This window comes from Arachis hypogaea, chromosome 18, assembly GCF_003086295.3.
Source record: "Arachis hypogaea cultivar Tifrunner chromosome 18, arahy.Tifrunner.gnm2.J5K5, whole genome shotgun sequence".
Classification (NCBI taxonomy): domain Eukaryota; kingdom Viridiplantae; phylum Streptophyta; class Magnoliopsida; order Fabales; family Fabaceae; genus Arachis; species Arachis hypogaea.
This window is the reverse complement of record NC_092053.1, coordinates 121768991-121788789: the sequence shown is the minus strand read 5'-3', so window position 1 is coordinate 121788789 and position 19799 is coordinate 121768991. Positions and strand designations below refer to the sequence as shown.

Genomic DNA, 19799 nt, shown 5'->3' with positions numbered 1-19799 from the left:
GTAGGTTTCACAGATCTCATTTTAGCACCCCATCAAGAATAATCTCCACAAATACTCGTTTCGACTTGTTTTTTTTTTTTTTTTTTTTTGTTCATCCTTTCTCCCATACTGGCTTTTTAAGAGCTGATAAACTTTTAAAATCTTTTAAAAGTTTTTAATATTCTATTTAATAAAATAAAATGTTTAATATAATAGAATGAAATAACCCCGGAATGCAGATAAGCTGTAAAAATCGTCAGAAACGATTATAGTCGGTGAGGGAATGCAATTACATAAACAATTTGACCACGGTTAAAGTGTACTACTTTACTGAACAAATTATTTGGCACTGTGGTACTAGCCCAAAAATTATCCAAAAAAAAAAAAAAAAAAAACCTTACCCTGAAATTAACTTGTCGTATAAAGGGGTATATTGTACATTGATCTATGATTCTATGACTAAACTCGGTAAAGAAGAAAAATAAAAAAATAAAAAATTAGTCTTAACATATCTGCTATGCATTTTCTTTTTCCAAACATGTACCTTCAATACAAAGAGGGTAAAAATGAAAAAGAAAAAAAAAAGGAAAAATATTTACGTTGTGTCCCAATTGGGGATGTTAGCACTTGCCTCGTTCACCATCTTCACTAGGGTCACCTGCACACGTTATTAAAAGTAAACAACTGGTTAGTGATGCCTTTTTATCATGCTTTCCTTACTCTATAAAGATACCGATAATTCCGAATTTGGGTCCAATGAGGGGATGTATAAAGTGACAAAGTGAAGTAACAATTAACGAGTAATCACCCTTAGATTGATAGAATGTTAAATAACTGAATATGAATGGTCACATATCTAACAAGTCCCGTCACGTTATTACTTAACATATCTTAATACTTAGAAGATTCAATCCAATAATTCCCCTCCCAACACCCCATCACCGAGAAAGTAAAATAAAAAGAAAAAAATAAAAAGATAAACCAATTATGTAAAGATTGAGGAGCTGTATATATATTAAATGACAAGTTAGATATACTATATAAACTGAAATACTGAATGTATGTTAAATAAAACACCACCTATAATACTGCGGTTTAAAAAGGCTATCTTTGAAAGAAAGGGAGAAAACAAGAAGGAACAAAGATGCACATGAAGCTTTAACTATGTTTATAGTTTTCAATAATGTTAGCCCTTTTTCCCTAAAATAAAAAAGCAGCTTGGTGTTTTTGGTTGTTATCCTTTAAATTTTGGTGTCAAGTGGTGATATCTATATCAAAAGAAGATTGAGAAAAACTTTACAATAGTAAGACAAAATTTTCTACATTTATATCAACAAAATGCAAGCAAGTTTAGAGCACAAGGCACTAAAATCAGAAAGAGAGAAGAATGAGCTACGAAAATAGCACACAATTTTTAGAGGGAATAAAACAAAATGATCCAAATTTATATAGGGATCAAAGACATGTTTAAGCAACATAAAAAAAAATTAAAAAAGAAAAAAGATAAAAATAAGAAAAGATGATGCAGTGTGATACTAATGATAGGATAAGAATGGATCCTCTCAATTTTTTCCTTCAATTGTTTGGTAATGTATGATCTCTCAGCTTACATTCTTTAAATGGGACCAAGAAAAACCATGTGAGATAAGATATTAAATGGTAAAAGATCACACTTTACCAAACAATTGAGAAAAAAAAAATTGAGAAGGTCCGCTCCCAATGCAAGCATTAAAAGAAGAAAGGAGTCTCATAAACACCCTTGAACACTTGACAACTGAATTGGTTGATGAAAACGGTGTTTCAAAGTGAGGAGAAAACTGAGAAGGCTTCTCAGAGGATAGGCAAAAGTATTAGCAGTGTTACTGTTTAACAATACCAAGTTCAAAGAAATTGTTCAAGCAATTTGCTTTTAAACTAACTATATGCTAAGCAGAACCAACCATATTTTGAAAAGTCTAATCCTTGATCGAACTTTGCTATTAGATGACACAGAAATGCAATGCTGCACCGGAGGAAACTGAACTAAAAATAGCTTTGGAGGGTGAAGGGAGATGATGCTGAATAGCACAGGTGTAATGACTGGGATTCACTCCCCACAAGAGATACTGGTCACTTAATATTCTCTTTTTTTCCACAAGCCTTCAAATCCTCTCTGAAATCTTTACTCTATTTTGACAATGTAATCTATGGATCTAAATTTTTGAACAATGAACCAAAGGCGTAATATACCAAGGATAGACCCCCTTTTTTTTTCTTTTCAGTTTTTGGCATCCTAGGAGGGGGAGTGAAAGGGGAACAAATGAGAAGAAAGTTTCAGAGAACAGTATCTGGGGAATAAGTAAATATACAGGCACCTTAAAAACTCTAGCCATAAAAGATGATATGGTGCAATGGGATTCATCAGGCATATACTTCCAAAACAAATGCCTTTTGATGGTTTACATCAACTTCAATTGCAGTAGTGGAAAGTTGAAAGATGGCATAGTTCAATGCTAGAGACCTACAACCAAAATTTTAAGCTGTTGCCAGTTTTAATCACAGTTGCAATTCCAGTGTTAATGTGTTCATCGCAGTTTACATATTGTGGGCGGTTGCACTAGCCACAACCACCACAACCAAGGTGTCATTGGCCTGAATAGGTGATGTGGATCAAGATTTGAACCTTGCATATACTGTGATAATTTCTCACAATTGAGGCCCCTATCAGCTAAAAGTTATATCACTTGTCAAACTGTCCACTACAACTACCAAACTTTGTTTCTTGCACAATTCATAAGGACCTGTGTAGAGAGAACTCAGGTGTTTCACAATTCAAATGTAACTATGAAATCAAGGAATTACTAATTAGACGAGAAAAGTTGTCCCCCTAAAAAAAAAATAAGGTGTTTGCTGTGGTGCCTAAAAATTATTGCCTAATTACTAAAAAAATAAAAAATATAAAAGTAAAATTTTAAAATATTTAAAAGTTACTATAAAAGGTAAGTTAGGCAAAGTTACGCACCAAATGAAAAGCCCATAAAATTGGCCAAAAAATAAAGTATAACGATTAGAAAGCAGTTTTTAAACCTGTGGAATATGGTGATTTTGTGTCGTTCATAATTAAAGATAGTTGTCCACAAACCTAAGGGAAAACTGCTTTTCTTCATTTCATCTTACATTTTGAAAGAATATGAAAAAGCTTGAAATTGCATAGATCCCCTTTTAAGTTTTGAATCAAGTCATAGGTATCAGAGAATGCATTTCTTGCTAGATAATTTATTTAAGAAGACAAGCTGTTTGAATTAGTTGGCAAAATCTTCACATACCACACTTTCAGGAACCCCTGGTGGAGGTAAGGGCAAGTTCCTCGGTGGAGGTCCTCGTAGATGAGACCTTTTGTCAAATCTCCACTCACCAATTTTACCATATGTCAACTCACCCTGCGCATTCCAAAACAAGAAACTGTTATATTGAAATATATGACAAATAGGTAGTGTATTTGGCAAAAGTTTAAACCATCTAAAGTATACTTCTATGGCATAATAAGAAAATTAAGCAGATTTCACAGGTCGATCTAGAATGGAAATTATAAGCAATAGTCAACAATCATAACCATGCATAGTTCGAGGAATGGGAGAGATAAACAAAAAAACTTACCTTCATATTGTAATCACATCCGTAAGTATAGTGAATTATGAACTTGTTCTCAGTTGAGAGATCCCATGGGGGCTGAGAAATCAAATACACAGAAGTCAAAATATGCATATCATATTCAATCTAACACCCACTTGAGCTGATAATTGGTGCATTCACTGGATTAGATAGGCCTAATGAACCCAAATTAGCACAATAAATCACTAAATCAGTTTGCACTGGTTTATGTTAAGAAGATTGTATGACTGTTGGGTTTTAGCATGCAAATGTGTCTTAAAAAATAACTTGCATGTAAGTGTTTAGATTATTGCATTGCATCACTTAAAGCCAAACCCAATCTAACATTGCTACTATCATCATAAAGAAAAACTTATAGGAAGGTGATAACTTGTCTCTTAACTGATAACCCAAACAACACCAACCTGATTTTAGTGCAGATTAATTTGGATTTGGTTGGCTAGAAAAGATTTCCAATACCAAAATTAAACCAACCATTTTAAGTTTTATCAGTTTGGATTATTTTGTACCTCAAACTCAATCCTAACCATCAATATATGCTGCTATTGATGACTATATCTGCATAAACCAATACAATATCAAGTGTTACATGATGTTTTCCCAAACCTGTAGCATGAAGTCTTTACGCAGAATATGGCGCACTCCATGCAGTGCAGAAGCTACAGCATAAGCATACCTTGCGTCCAACAAGAACCATTAGCATACATCAATATGAAATTGTCACTACCTTTGCATATTAATGCTACATCAACGATCAAATATTTGATGAGACATACATTTCGAGCACCCATCCAAAAGCTTTATCAGTCTCTGGATCCTCTTTCATTTTCAAAGACACGTTCATCCATGTGGGGGCAATCTTTTCAATTAAATCCTAAAAAACAGCACAGAAGTCAAATGTATAACTGACTGGTATTAAGATTTTTCCATAATACGAATGATGGAACAAAAATGCTGGGTCCAATCAACTGATAACATCAGTTACAAGAACCAGTGAATGGATCCATTTCGGCTAATTGGAAGTTTTGGGAAGAACGTTTACCTTCCTGATAATTACAGGAGAATTGCCAATTGGATCTACATTTGTAACTGGTCCATGCTCCTCAGGAAAAAACTTCCTTATGATTTTTTCATTCTTCTCAGGCGTGATGTAAAAGAATGGGAAAGCAGCTGGATGTCCTCCATATGCCAAATTGGGTAAGGGACGTACAAATATGTGATCTGGCTCTGCCATTAACACATATCTGCATCAAAAGACAACTATATCAACTTTTTATATTTTAGTGTAAAATAAAAGAGAAATCACTTAGTACAAGAGATCTCACTCTTCTTCAATAGTTGCCTTTTCCAGCCACTGTACAAACGCCCATGGTCTATTTAGAACAATATATCCCTGAAAAGATATTAACCAATAAGTCAAATCATTTGAATTGTAAGGACAGTATATTTTACTGCATAAAGAATAATAATACTGGCAATTTTGTATGCGACCAAATCTTGTGCAAAATAGTCAATAATAAAACAAGAAAAACATTGTAGAGACAAGGGAGCTGCAAAGGATGAGTGAACAAATTAGGCAAAACAGGATTAGAATTTAGAAATGAATGCATTGGGGAGAATTGGGGTAGTGCCTATTGTTGAGAAGATGGAAGAGTCTTGCAATAGGTAGTTTTGGAGAGGAATTTAGAGGTCCTTGTAACTAGAGTAGAGAAGACAGGAAAGTCCTATAGCTAGAGATGAAGAAAGACCTAGAAAAGCCATAGCTGAAAATAGTAAATATTAATGGTTTAGATGGGAATAACATTTACTGTAGAATGCTTAATACTATGACATTGTTTGATCCATATGGCTGACTCCACCTAGCGAGACAAGGCTTAGTTGGTGTACTATGGGCAGAATAAAACAATAAATAAAAGATAATCATCTAATTGAGAATATGAATATCCAATCAGGTATGCTGGAATCGGATATAACTGCAGAGGAAGACATTCAACTATTAACTGTTTGTCAAATATCAATAACAAAAATGATAATGGGGATGAATACAAAATCTGGATAACAAGCAAAATAAGCTTCAAATAGAAGTCAAGTAGTTGAGAATAATAATTATTTGTATTAACCTCCTGAACGAACTCAATTTATAGATGAATGGAATCAATATCGAGTTATGGACCACATTTGCCCCCATAACATATGAAAACAGAAAATTGAAGCCCATAGTCTCACACATTCAGCCTAGAATATAAAGGGAAGATCGAAGATGTATTCAGCTTGGGGTTTAGGAAAAGGCCCTTAGATTTCCATTTCCTTGGCATTAGCATATTAAAAGAAATTTAAGCTTTGCTGGCCAGTTCCATGTTGAAATTCAATAACAGTTTTCTCAATGATCCTTAAGGTTTCCTCCACCTAACATCATCCTTTGAATTATTATATTGAAGCTGCAAATTTTCTAGGATTTCCCTCATTTCATATCACCAAAGTACTATAAAACACCATCAGTATTATTTTGCATAAAAATATTAAAAGGAGAAGCAGAGAAACACATATTTACACACACAAGCATGTCTAGCAATGGATTTTGATAATCATGAGGAAAAAATCATTATATAAAAATTAACTCACCCTGTCCATACCAGCTGGAAGAGGATCTACCACAACAGTGGGAATTTCATCCATCAAGTTGTCTGGCTTTCCAGAATGTAGAATTCTAGTGAATCCTCCCATCTCTGACCCAGGCATGTTCTTTTGCCTTTTATACCAGTAATACATGATGCGGCATTGCCATTTGTTGTATGGAGCATCGGTAGCCGTTAGGGCGACATGAAAAGGTGCCTTAGACACCTTCCGATTCTTTGCATGTGCAGGCATCTCAATGATGGGATCAAACAACAACAAACCATCACTAAAGGCCACACCTTCTGAAGATCCATAGCGGATTAGCATCGTTACCACATTATACGTGGCAAAGGACGAACCAAGAACCAAAAAAATGATAAGTAATGGTGAAGTTCGTCCCATTATCTTCCTAATACAGTTAGATATCAGAATATCATGGGCCTGATTCCTCAGTCTTCAAGAAAGCAAAATTCTCTACCCTGGAAAACAAATAGCTCTTAGTCACAATCTGAATCTTCCACTTCTCAAGTCTTCCAATACTTCAGAAACACATGATGATCCTAATTGGTAACTTCTTCTAGAATCACCGCAATGGTCTAGCAACTACCTGATTGGTCATTTAACCTAGAAAAAGAAAAATACTCTGCACCATGATCCTAATTCCTAATCAGTGACTTGAGAAAATCCCACGAACATTTCTACAAGTCAACATTTAGAGAATTAAAGCAGTGCTTGTACTTCCTCAAAATATATATATATATTAATTAATTAAAAAGAACATCTATAAATTGAATCAACAAAGCAAATGTCACTTTGATTAATATATATATATATATAAAATTCATATTCAGAAACATGCTGGAAATGGAAAAGAACAATGTACATATATTGTTAACAAGTAACATTATACAGAAAACGTAAGGGAATTGATTTGATTTTTGGTTACAAATCTCGATTTGCAGAGAATTGAATCAACTTACACTCAAAATCAACACTCCGTGGCAGCTAGTAAAGTAAATCGGAAGCAACATGATGAACATAGAAAATGGGGTCAACGCCAAATTTTTAGAACTGGCGGCACTAATGTGAAGTGATACCCGAAAAACCTCAAATTGGATTGCAGAGAAATTGAAAAACTAACATGTAACAGAATGGCATTAAGGTTACAAAGTCAAAGGAAATAGTTGAAATGATGCATTCAGAGAGAGAGAGAGAGAGTACCTTTGCTTGTATTTTGAGTAAGAGACAGAGAGAGAAATCCACAATGATTTTTTTGGATCCAAGAAGAGAGAGAGAGAGAGAGACTGGTGTACTTTGCAGTATTTCCACTCCGACGAGTACAGCTCACGGCGGTGAAAGTATAATTATAATTAATTATAATAATTAATATTATTTATTATGAATCTAACTTTCCCAAATGGGGATTCTTAAAAAAAATAAACTATTAAAATTGTCCCCCAAGATATAATTAATATTTATTATGGATCTGTAGTTCTGTACAAATCTGATTGGACTTGTATTAAAATTTTTTATTTAGGCTGTTGTTTTGGCCGCTTTTTGGTTTGACGTGACAGTGATATTCTCATTTCAAATAGACAAGAGCTTGTTGCTAATTAAGGTGCACTTGAGCTTGGTTAGTGATTTATGTAATCATTGCACATAGACAAAAAGAATGCTTTTTGTGTTAATGTTATGGCATCAGTAAATTTGGTGTTAATTCCTTTCATGTTAGTTTTGTGGTTTTGTCCATGTTAATTTTCAAATTAGTTACACTTGGTTTTTTTTATGATTTTGGTTAATGCTGTAATTTAAATTAACCCACAATTATATTTTATTTACTGTCTGATAAATAGATACTGCAATGTCATAGTTCATCTTAAAATAAACTACATTACAATTATGAAATGCCTTTTCTACATAAACATCTCAAGTCATTACTGCCAGCCCTATGTCCTACTTAACTAAAGAAAGAAAACTCAATCAAAGTACAAGTCCGGTGATTATTATTCAAAGAAGCATTGCAAAAATATTTGAATCACAAATACTTTCATTCACAATGTCCATTGATTTGCTATTCGTAAAAAGTTTCTCCATATTTAGTGTTTTTTTGTTTTTGATCAATTTCATCTACACATTAAAAGTAATTGCACTCAACGATCTTCTTCCACCTAATTCAGAAGACGAGCATAAAAAATCAATTCTCAAAAATCAAAATTTTTAAAACACGTAGAACTATACATACTTTTTAAAGTGGATACCGAAAAAATCATCTCCAAGATTTATCGTCATCTTCAACTTTAATGCTATTACCCAAGATAACAAAAGCATATCCCATTATAGGACTTGCTTTCACGCCTGCTCCGAAGGTTATTTGAAATTGTGATTTGGGCTTGAACATGAAATCTAAACTCTTTTTGGAGTTGTGTATGATGTTTTCGGGTGCATAAATGCTGCCATCTGATGTAGGTACGTGCAAGAAATTTCGATACTTAAGTTAGTAAGAGTTTTAGGCAAATTTTTTTGTATATTAGAGTTTAAAAAATACTAGAAAGTATCAAGGTATTTATAGTTGTATGTAGTTAGCTAATAAACACTTTATAAAGTGATTCCACCTTTGATGGTGGATAATTATTCCCTTTTATCAGGGAGGTTATTAAAATCTCTCTTCTAGATCAATAGGAGATGTTGTAGGAGTTAGTCACTTATTGAAATAAGTAGGGCTAAGCCCATGTCTCTGTATCCGACTTCTGTGAGATCTAGTAGGTAGTAATGTAGATTCGAACATTGATATTTGTAGAGTGCTGATTCGGCTTTATTCATTTTGGGCCTGGTTAAGTTGTGGGTAAAGGTATGAATAGAGCCCCTACTTGAGGCCGAGCTTCTTTAGGTCGGGCTCAAGCATTTCTAAGTCAGTCTTTATCTCTTGTAGCTTTCATCCAGTCAAGTCGGATTTTACGATCTGCCTTGGGGAACAAGTTGGATACTTAAGGTGATTCAAATATGAACGTTACGTCTTTTGTAACCGTTTGCGCATCCTTTCGGTTTCTTTTATAACAGTGCATGTTATTAAATAAGGGATAAAATTACTATTTTGTCTATAGTACCTATATAAACACAATCCTCTTCTCTTTTTCTTTTTCGCTTCTTCAACTTTTAAGAATTTGCTCAATCTCTCTTAAACACTTCCTTTTTTTCCACTGTGACTCCAATTTCATTGATCAAGTTTGCTTTCAAGATTTTTTCATTTTGGGATTCTGTTTTGAATCTTCGTCTTTCTTGAGACATTTTGGATCGTCCGTTTGCATTGCGGTTGCGTGTGTTCTCTTTGGCTTATGTTCATCATCAAGGTTAGTTTTTCTTTCTTTTTAATCTTGTTACTGCCATGGCTGGATAATGCTTCTTGATGGGTGATGTTTTTATGTTTCTGGTAATATTGTCTTTAGGAAGTAATCTCTTGGAAATATGACTTCTTGCCACTATTTGTAGAGATTTCTTGAAAATGCACTTGCTGTCATTATTGTAAATGATATTGTGGTTGTACTGAAATAGTAATTTTCCTTGTTTGTCATTTTTGGAGATCACCCATCTGTTGTGGACATTGTTGTTGTAGCAAAATTCTGAGTTCATTATTGGTTTTGAATTCCGGATTTTACTTTTTCTCAAATGGTGCTATTTTAATCCTGAATAATGGCATCATTTCGTATTCTTGTAAAGTAGGTTACATTTTGATCCTTGTTGTGATAGGGACTGGTAGATTTGCAAATGTTCCCGATCCCATGAGAATGATTCGACTTCTTTGAGTTGTTTATTTGAATGTTGTTTCTTTGAGGATTGTGTTATTGCACCCGACTTGCAGCTCATGAGCTTTTGTAGTGACATAACTTTATTTTGTTATTTTTGTAGATATAACCCTTTATGTCTCGTTCAGTAGTTCACATAATGCCTTCTAACATTTTTGCCGATTTAGACTGGGCTGATAGTTCCGTTTTAATAGCTATTTTCATAGTTGATAGGGAATATATAGAAAAATTTTGACTTTAATATAGGATTTGTAGAAGTTGGGAGGATGAAGAGAAGCATACTTTAGAGGCCCTTGACCCCAAGAAAGAATTTGCTATTCCCACTATAATAAGTCGGAAGAACACTTCTTATTTATGTATGAGTGTTTTTTCACTAGGCTAGGAATTTCTATTCCTTTTACCGACTTTGAAATGGACGTCCTTCAAGTTTCGAAGGTCGCTCCCTACTAGCTTCACCCGAACACTTGGGGGTTTATGAAGGTTTACCAGATAATATATCAGGAACTTGATATCTCTCCCTCTATCAAGGTCTTCTTTTATCATTTTCAACTTACCAAACCTTTTAGCTCAAAGATATTTTCTCCTAATTCGGCCTGTACATCGAGATTTGATTATATCCTGAGTATACATCCATAAAAGACAGGTTTTTGTAGCCCGAGAATGAGTTTACAGAGCATCAATACTGGGTAGAGGGTAAGGATCCTTGGGACAGGCTTTGTTAAAATCGGTATAGTCAACGTACATCTTCCATTTTCCATTTAGTTTCTTTACGAGTACCACATTAGCGAGCCATAGTAGGTATTTTACTTCCCTTATGAACTCGGCTTCTAACAGTGCCTGGACTTGCTTTTCTATGACTTTGGCTCTTTCGAGGTTGAGTTTTCGTTGTTTCTGTTGTTAGGTCATGAGTCCGGGTAAACAGCAAGCTTGTGGCTCATGAGGTCGGGATGGATTCCAGGCATGTCAGAGGCTTTCCAAGCAAAGAGGTTTGAATTTTTCCTATAGGAGGTTAATGAGCTCCTGCTTCAGCTGTAATTCTAGGTTGGCCCCCCATTTGTTGACTTTCCAACCTCATTCCCGATCTGGACCTCCTCAATTTTTCCTTCATGTTGGGGTATCAATTCTTCTCGAACTCAGACACCTCCGATCTCTATGATATTGACTTCTTTCCCTTTCGTACACCCTCGTAGGTTTAGACTTTTGTTATAACACCTTTTTGCCAGTTTCTATTCTCCCCTCACAGTGGATATTCCCTCAAGAGTAGAAAACTTCATGTAGAGATGGGGAGTTGAGACTACTGCCGCAAGTCAGTTTAATATTGTCCAACCTATCAAGGCATTGTAGGCAGACACCACATCCACCACAATATAGTCTATGCTTAGGGTTTTTGCTTTGTTCCCTTACCAAAGGTGATGTAGTGAGAGATGAACACTAGAGGTTGGATAGGAGTGTCTCCCAGATCGAAGAGGTTGTCCGGGTATGCTTTTAAATCATTTTCCTCTAGGCCCAACTTGTTTAAAGCTGGTTTGAATAGAATGTCAGCCGAAATCTCTTGGTCTATCAAGGTTCTATGAAGGTTTGTATTGGTGAGGATCATTTTGATTACTACTGGGCCATCGTGTTCGAGCATCACTTCTCGTGCATCTTTTTTGGTGAAGATGATTATAGGTAGGTTGGGTGTTTCAACGGCCTCGTCAACCTAATAGACCTCATTCAAGTGCCTTTTGTGGGAGGATTTGGTTATCCAATCCCCCCTCCTGCAAACCCTCCAACAATCATGTGTACATGTCTTTCAGGAGTTTGTCGAGGTCGGTCTCACTATCTCTGTCTTCATCTCTCTTACTTTTACTATGATTGTCTGACCTCTCAGCTAGATATTTATCCAACCGACCTTTTTTGGCCAGTTGTTCAATGATATTTTTTAAATAATAGCAATCGTTGGTGAAATGGTCATATATCTTATGGTATTCACAATATTATGACCAATTTCCAGCTTTCTTGCTTTTAATGTGTCTAGGAGGCGATATCTTCTTAGTGTGGTAGATTTTTCTGTATACATTGACAAGAGAGACTCGTAGTGGGGTGTAAAAGTGGTATGTTCGAGGCTTATCCGAGCTGTATTCTTCTTTTTTCTTTGCCCCGAGATTGATGTTGACTACTATGTCCAGAGTCAGCTCCCTTAACCTTGTCGTCTTCTAATTGTTGATATACTTTTCTGTCCGCTCTTGCACCTGATATAAAGAGATCGATTGTCTCTTTGACATGGATTAAGAGAACAGGCCTTCTCTGAGGTCATTGGCTAGTCCCATAATGTCTGCTTCGGTAGATAGGTTTTGAATATCCAAGCACGCTTTGTTGAATCTTTCTATATATTGCATTTTGATTTTTATTATGCTTTTTGAATATTTGCTAGTGTTTTGCTGTCTTAAGCACCTTTTAGTTTATTACACCTTCTTAATCTAATTTGTATATAACCTAGTTATCTTTCTAGTTTTACTTTTAGTTCATTGCACTTTTCTTATTTTGGTTTGTATATAATACAGATATCTATTCTAGTTTGGCATATTTTCTTTTTTTAATATGGTTTGTATATATTCATCTTTAGCTTTTAGTTGTGATTGAATAATGTAGATAATAGGACTTAATTCATTTTTCTAGATGTACATGATGAGTTAGAATGATAGAGAAATATATATATATATATATATATATATATATATATATATATATAAAAGCTTGGTTAAAATAATAAAATTTTCAAGATAATTTATATATATAAACTTGGTTAAAATAATAAAATTTTCAAAATAATTTTTATATAGAGCATCCCATTAATTTGAGTTGGAACTTTTTATTGAACTTGTTTAAAAAATAATTGTGGAACATAGATTAGAGCTAGAACACACAATCAAGTGAGATTTGAGTTTTAACGGGTGGTTGAATCATTTTAACTACTATTTTATTCTTATGTGTGTTATTCTCTTTTTTTAATTGCAATCTTTGTTTTATTTGATTCTTTATGTCCAATATTTAGTGTATGAATATATTTATATGATTGAGGCCATTATTTCATTTAAGCTCACTTACTCATATAGCCTCCCCTTTTTTATCGACCCTTGTTAACCAATTTTGAGCCTAATTAATCCCTCTTATTCTTAACTTTAGCACATCACAACCTTAAGCAGAAAATTATGAATGTACTTAAATTGTATCTTTGATTAGTTTAGGCAAATGAGTGTGCATCATCTAAGTATGAGAGAAGGAGATTGTGGGAACATTGGTAGAGAGAAAGAATATGTATTTTGGATTTTCATTCGAAATTTTGAAAATTGGGTACATATTTGTGCATTAATCTTTTGTGTATATATTATGTTATATATATAAAAAAAAGCTAAAAAAAAGACAAATGTAACCTCAAAGAAAAGTTGAGAATAATGCATATGCGATGTGAATTGAGAAAGAGCATGAGTATGCGAAAAGTGAATAATGGGTAGTTAGGTTTTGCATTAGAATTGAATACGTTGTTGTAGATTAGGTGGAAGTTTAAGCTAATCAAAATTCAATTCTTAGTCTACTTGATCAAATACAATCTTACCTTTACTCTAACCCTATTACAACTCTTGGAAAAATTCTCATGATACTTGTATGCATGCATTGAATATTTGTTGATTGTTAGAAGAAAAACAAATCTTAGACAGCAAGATTAGAAGGAAATTGAATAAATTAACCCTATAACTTGAGCGATTAGAGAATATACACATCCGATGAGGGGTCTGATTGTTCGATTCTATGTTTCTACCTATCTTGATCTTATCTTGCAAGTTGTTATATTCTATTTAGAACTCAAATTGATTCATGGAATTGCATTCATTGCTATATTGTTTTAGCCCTTCATGTATATATATTTTCTTGAAAATTGATTGACTTTGACCAAGTAGATACAAATAGATACAAGTAGATAGATAGATAGAAATAGATACAATAGATATAGATAGTTTACTTTTAATAAGTGTGTCATCCCTTGATTTTGTCTTTTTTAATACTTAGTATGAGGACATGTTATTGTTTAAATGTCAGAAAATTGATAAATTCATATTTTATGATTATTTTTTGCTTTAAATGAGTGAATTTTATCAACTTACCTTGTATTTATTCTTTGAAATTGCATGCTTTTGTAAATTTCTCCATAATTATACTTAATTGTTAAAACATACTTTTTATGCTTTAAATTGCCAAATTTAATACTTTTATCTCATTCGATACCTTGATATGTTTGTTTGAGTGATTCAAAGGTTAGAAGGCAATGGTGGCTTGGAAGGAAGAAGAAAAAACATGCAAAAGTGGAGAATTCATGAAGAAATGGAAATTAGACATTTTCTGGGTTGTGCGTATGCATGGCCTGTGCATACGCATCTCCTTCAATTTGTGCGTACGCACGGCTTGCAGCACATAAGTCACTTAAAATGGCACGTGATTCGTGATTTCTGGTCCAATTTTGACCCAATTCAACTCATTTCTAAAGCATATGGATGCAAGACTCAAGAGGGATCAACCAAGTAATATAGGAAGTAGTGATAGTTTAGGTTTTTAGCATGGTTTTAGGTAGAATTCTAGAGAAAGAAACTCTAACTTCTCGCTAGAATTTAGAGTTTCTTAGTTTAATTTCTCTTTAGATTTAGGGTTTAATCTTGTTTTAGTTTAAATTTTTTTATATTTTCTTATTCTATTGTCTTAATTTTTATAGTTTTACTTGTTAGCTTCTCAATTTTTGTTAATTTAGTTTATAAACTCTCTTGTTGAATTCTAATTTTTTTTAAAGCAATTGATATGTTTCAGGTTTATTGTTGTTTATTTGAATTGTTGTTATTGCTTTCTTGAGATTGGTAGTTATAGATTTTATTATTATTGCAATTTATGATGCTTTACTTTTATGCCTTCTAAGTGTTTGATAAAATGCCTCTTTTAGTTGAATTTGGATCCTCTAAATTTTGAAATTTTACTTTAGAGGGTAAAGTGTGATCTTCTACCCTTGGATGGTTTCTCTCTCATATTTACTTTTGGTCTCACCTATGAAATAAATGGTGAGAGATCACACTTTATTCTCTAAAGTGAAATTTAAAATTTAGAGGATCTAAATTCTTTTTAGTTTTAGAGTAAAATTTTGTATTATTCGCTTAGGATTGAGGACTTAGGTGACCTTGAGTCATTGATGTCCAATATTGATTAGTGACTTAGAGTTGTTAGTTGATTTAGTTTTCACTAACATTATCCTTTCACTAAGTCTAATTAATGAGTTAGTTAGAATTTGTGAATTAAAATCAATTATACCTATTTGATTTTTCTAAATGTTTAGAGGTCAATAAAGTAAGATTAATTCTTCACAATTGTTATATTTGTATTGTGGCTAATGACAAGAACAGTGATCTTTAATTCTCTACCATTGCTAAGATAATTTTGCACTTGAATTTTCGTTCTTTTACTAGTTAATTGTCTCAATTGCCCTTAGTTTAATTTTTTGCTTGTTTCTTCAATTGTTGCCATTTATATTTCTGTTTATTGTTATCACTCTTGTTTTTCATAATCAATATCTGTATACCTAATTGTAATTTTTAGAAAAACCGGCCCAAAATTTAAAATTTTTGGTTATTTGATTTAAATTATGACAATTTTTTTAAATTTTAATTGATAAAGTTATTTATAATCCAAAAAGTTATTTGGACTCACACCAAAATAACTTGGTGTGAGCCCAAATATTTTCTGAATCCTCAAAAAAAGTCCAATACCATAATCACTATTATTAACGCATTTCTCTTCGTCAACTGATTAATTGTATTTAATCCTCATACATCACACTCTGCTATCATGCAGGAATTGTCGAGAACTTTAATAACAATCTAAACACGCGTTTCTTTTTCTCCTATGTCACTTACTTTCAGCTAGTAGAAAAATTTTCCTTTCACCGTATAACCCATAAATATGATGAACTTTATTTATACAGAATTCAAAACTATGCAGATTTTTTCCTTTAAAAAAAAAAGTGAGTTTTCTCCACCAAAAAGAAAAAATAATTGAAACTTGCACTGAAAATGATTAAATTATCAAATACAAAATATGGATCCAAATATTCGTAGGGTAAGGGGGGAGCCAAGGAAATGAAAATTGATAGCTGCATAACACGTTGACAAACTTACACACTGGTCGAGAAATGTGTAGACTTCCATAATAAGAGATGGACGAGGACTTTTATCCTCCACATTCAGCAAGAGGCAAGGAATTGGAATTGAGATTAAATTCCACACTACGATTCCAATTCTGGTGTCCAAAGGGACCATAACCCACAAAATTAAGAAATGTACAATAAAACAAGCATCTAATAAAATGAATGTGGTCGTCTTTTTCAAATGACAAGTAAAAGCAAGTTCATTCGCTCAATCAGACAAGTTAATATGCAACAGGAGATATATGGTAATAAATAAATATTCTCATTTTTGTGTTTGTGAAACTAAAGCAGATAACACATTCAGTTATGAATCACAAAAGATCTCCGGCGATTCTCTGTAAGAATAAAAATTGTAAAATAAAATTTGAAACCTGGAAACATTTAAGAGTTTTGTAACCAATAAGCACTAAAAAAAAAAGTAAAATAAAAAATTAAATCAATTGTAAGTAAAATAAAAAATTGAACCGGATCTAACATTGGTTGCGTTTCAGAATTGAAGCACTATACACTTCTAAAGGTTTCTCCAAGTGATTTGACTGGACATCTAATTCATTGGCTTCCACAGACATCTTAGGAGATAAGCTACCAGAGGCAGTTACATTATTTTTTTCAAGTGAAATACCTAGAACTAAATCTTTAACTTCAGGCTTTGTATTTAAACCATTATAGTCACAACAGAGACGAAAAGAAAGCAGAAGATGAATGATAAGCTGCAGGAACTTACTTTTTCATGTGTGTCATAAACAAACCTCTTTCTATTATATTCAAATGTACTAAACTTCAAAAAGCAATTAGACCTCACAAAAAAGGTAGGTTATAACCATGTGTTGAATTGCTACATCCTTCTGCTCCAGCTCATAGTTACTCGAATTCACCAATTCGGTAGCGTACTGCGTACCAATTCGCGTGTGCCGTATACCAATTCATTTACATACTGGAACGTCATATGTATATTTTTCATATAAAATATTTTACATATGGCGTATTCTCATACTGAAACGTATTGCGTTCCATATAACTATGCTCTCAGTGACTCATTCGTTACCTCAAGCTTCCATCAAACTTAGGTTCATCAACACACCAAACCCTCATTTCTAACATAATTGCTCTTTTAGGTTTTTCTTTCTTTTTTATTAAATGCAAAATTGCCTAATGAAAACATGATATCAGAACAAGTACAATTTCTCATCAGTGCAGTGTTAAAAGAAATATTTGACAAGAATAGAAAGAATATCAAATGGATTATCATAAATAAATCCAATTGAAACATAATCGGATAAATAAAGTTGATAACATTAATAACAAAGTTGGATGTACTAGAAGGGCTTCACCAAGACAAGTGCACACAGGCTTTAAGACACAATAGACTTGCATTTGGGTTTGATAAAGTGCAGTGGCATGTTGGATGAGTTGCTTCGAAGACCATTTGGTGAAACTAAACTTTCATGGTAGATATAAGCCATACTATGACCTGTCTCCGTGCCATCACTGGAGCTGTCAATCACAGGAAAATCTATGCTGCTGCAATCATTTAAGTTGTACAAAACTATTCCGAAAGATGGAGAAACTTCCAAAAACACATCACTTTCCGAGAGGTAGAGAGGTTGTAAGGGACAACCTCCATTTGTATAATAGAGATGCGAGTAAAAGGGAATGATTGCCAACTGAGTCCAAGATTGGGTATCTTCATATTCCTTAATCTGCACAGAATCCAGTGCTTTGTTGTCGTATTCTCATAACAAACAGAAAGGCAGTTTCTCAAGACACATAACTTTTTGCTCCTTATACAGGAAAAATCACCTGGATCCCTGTTAGGCAGGGTACAATGACCATGAGTCTCGTTACTCAAGTCAAAATAAAGAACCACTCTACCAGCACTCCAATTACGGAAATATTTAGTAACCGACTAAAATTACCCAAAAACAACAATAACTTATCTTATTTAACATTCTTTACGACAATTAATAAACGTTAAATAAAATAAGTTTCGAGTGTTTTTTTTTTTTTTGTCTCCTTAGCATTATCCCTCCAATTAATAGTGCTTGCTCTACTACTACCAAAAAATACTCCGTAAGTATGGTCAAGTAGGTCAAATGGAAAATCATCCTCAATTCTTCTCCACGATGAAGTTTTCCCAAATGTATAAATTCTGTAACTATATTCAAAACCAGATGGCCCTTCCTTCCGTATAATTCCGTAAGACTTGTAACTGTCGCTGAGATGATCGTAACCAAAGCTAGAACGGCAGACAACATGGGCTCTGCCTCTGATTTGTGGTGATTCGAATGTGAATCCCGTCGTACAGGGGTTCCACGAGATGGCATGCATATTCTGGTAGTTATCATTATCGAGCAAGCATAACAATCCAACAATTTTGTAGTGGCGTTGTCTACTGATGCAATCGACGTTAGTAGGTTCAGTAGGATTGTTCAACATAATTGACTGTACGGACACCAGTTCTGGAGGCCAAACTGCAATAAGTTTGGATCTCGTAAGCATGAACGACGAAAGTGGTTCCAGGAGAAGTCGGCGGCGGAAATTAGGTTTCTCCATGAACTGCACACTCTCCTTAGGGAAGCAAGCTTCCACCAGTTGCAGCACTGTCGAGGCATCCCTCTCCGCATCATTCATAATTACGTTGAGCTTGAGGTGTTTCCGTGTATCCTCAAGTTCGGGAGTTAATTATCAAATGAGGCTGCATATATTATTCCTTTGGACGCAACCTGCATTAATGCACCGAGCCACCGAGCTGCCTTTTTAACGTCATCGCTAGCTTGCTGCCGTTTCAGTTTCACTTTGCGTCGCTAAGTCGATCTACCATCTATTCTACTCTTCTATATATCTATTTATTATCTTTCATGCTTCAATATCATCGTTAGCATCTTCATGGGCCTTTGGCCCGGCTTCAATATAAAGATCAAAAACACAAACAGTAAAACTTAAACTAAATAATATATTGATCAAAATGACAAAATTTTAGATTAGATTGAATTGAATTTTTTGCCAATGAGTTATAACTCAACTGGCATAGTCTCCCCATATTCAATTAAGAGGTTGCGGATTGGAGTCTCCTATCTTTGGTAAAAAAAAAAAATCAAATAAACTATGTGAATTGGATCACATTTTTATATACTCTTTCTAAACAATTGCATGAATTAGATAGAGTTTTGCAACTAAGGATCACCTAGCCAAAAGTAGCCATGAAATAATGTAACTAAGGACCCGCTTCTTAATAGGGAGGCGTGAAAACATTGGTTTTTCTCTTTCTTAGCAAACTTTTTTATAAGACTTTTTTTAAAAAAATTTAATTAAAAATCATACTTATCTTTTGATATACTACTTAAATTTTTAAATAAGTATTATAATAGACAAAATCATAATCTCATAAAATGCAAAATGCAAAATCAACAATTAAAATATTATAAGAAAAAAATATAACTAGAAAAAATCCACTATTAGTCCATGATCTATGTTACTCAAAAAGAGCTATTTTAAGTTTTTAACCAAAGCTCATCTTTTTAATAAAATATTAT

At 33.5% G+C, this 19799-nt stretch overlaps 1 protein-coding gene across 5 annotated transcripts; it reads right to left on the bottom strand.

The window, feature by feature from the left end:
* Nucleotides 1-272: 272 nt before the first annotated feature.
* LOC112771815 (hydroxyproline O-arabinosyltransferase RDN2) lies at nt 273-7830 on the bottom strand. 5 transcript variants are annotated; one of them, XM_025816630.3, is made up of 10 exons: nt 7468-7615; nt 6854-6944; nt 6253-6725; nt 4956-5023; nt 4673-4874; nt 4407-4504; nt 4237-4306; nt 3616-3687; nt 3285-3398; nt 273-637 (listed from the first exon to the last, which is right to left on the bottom strand). In XM_025816630.3, exons 3-10 carry the CDS (start codon nt 6646-6648, stop codon nt 575-577), a joined length of 1083 nt encoding a protein of 360 aa, XP_025672415.1. In that variant the 5' UTR covers nt 6649-6725; nt 6854-6944; nt 7468-7615; the 3' UTR covers nt 273-574. The 5 variants fall into 5 exon arrangements, with proteins under 5 accessions (XP_025672415.1, XP_025672416.1, XP_025672413.1 ...); XM_025816631.3 differs by lacking the exon at nt 7468-7615 and adding an exon at nt 7227-7357; XM_025816628.3 differs by lacking the exon at nt 6854-6944 and having other exon boundaries at nt 7468-7830.
* Nucleotides 7831-19799: the final 11969 nt, after the last annotated feature.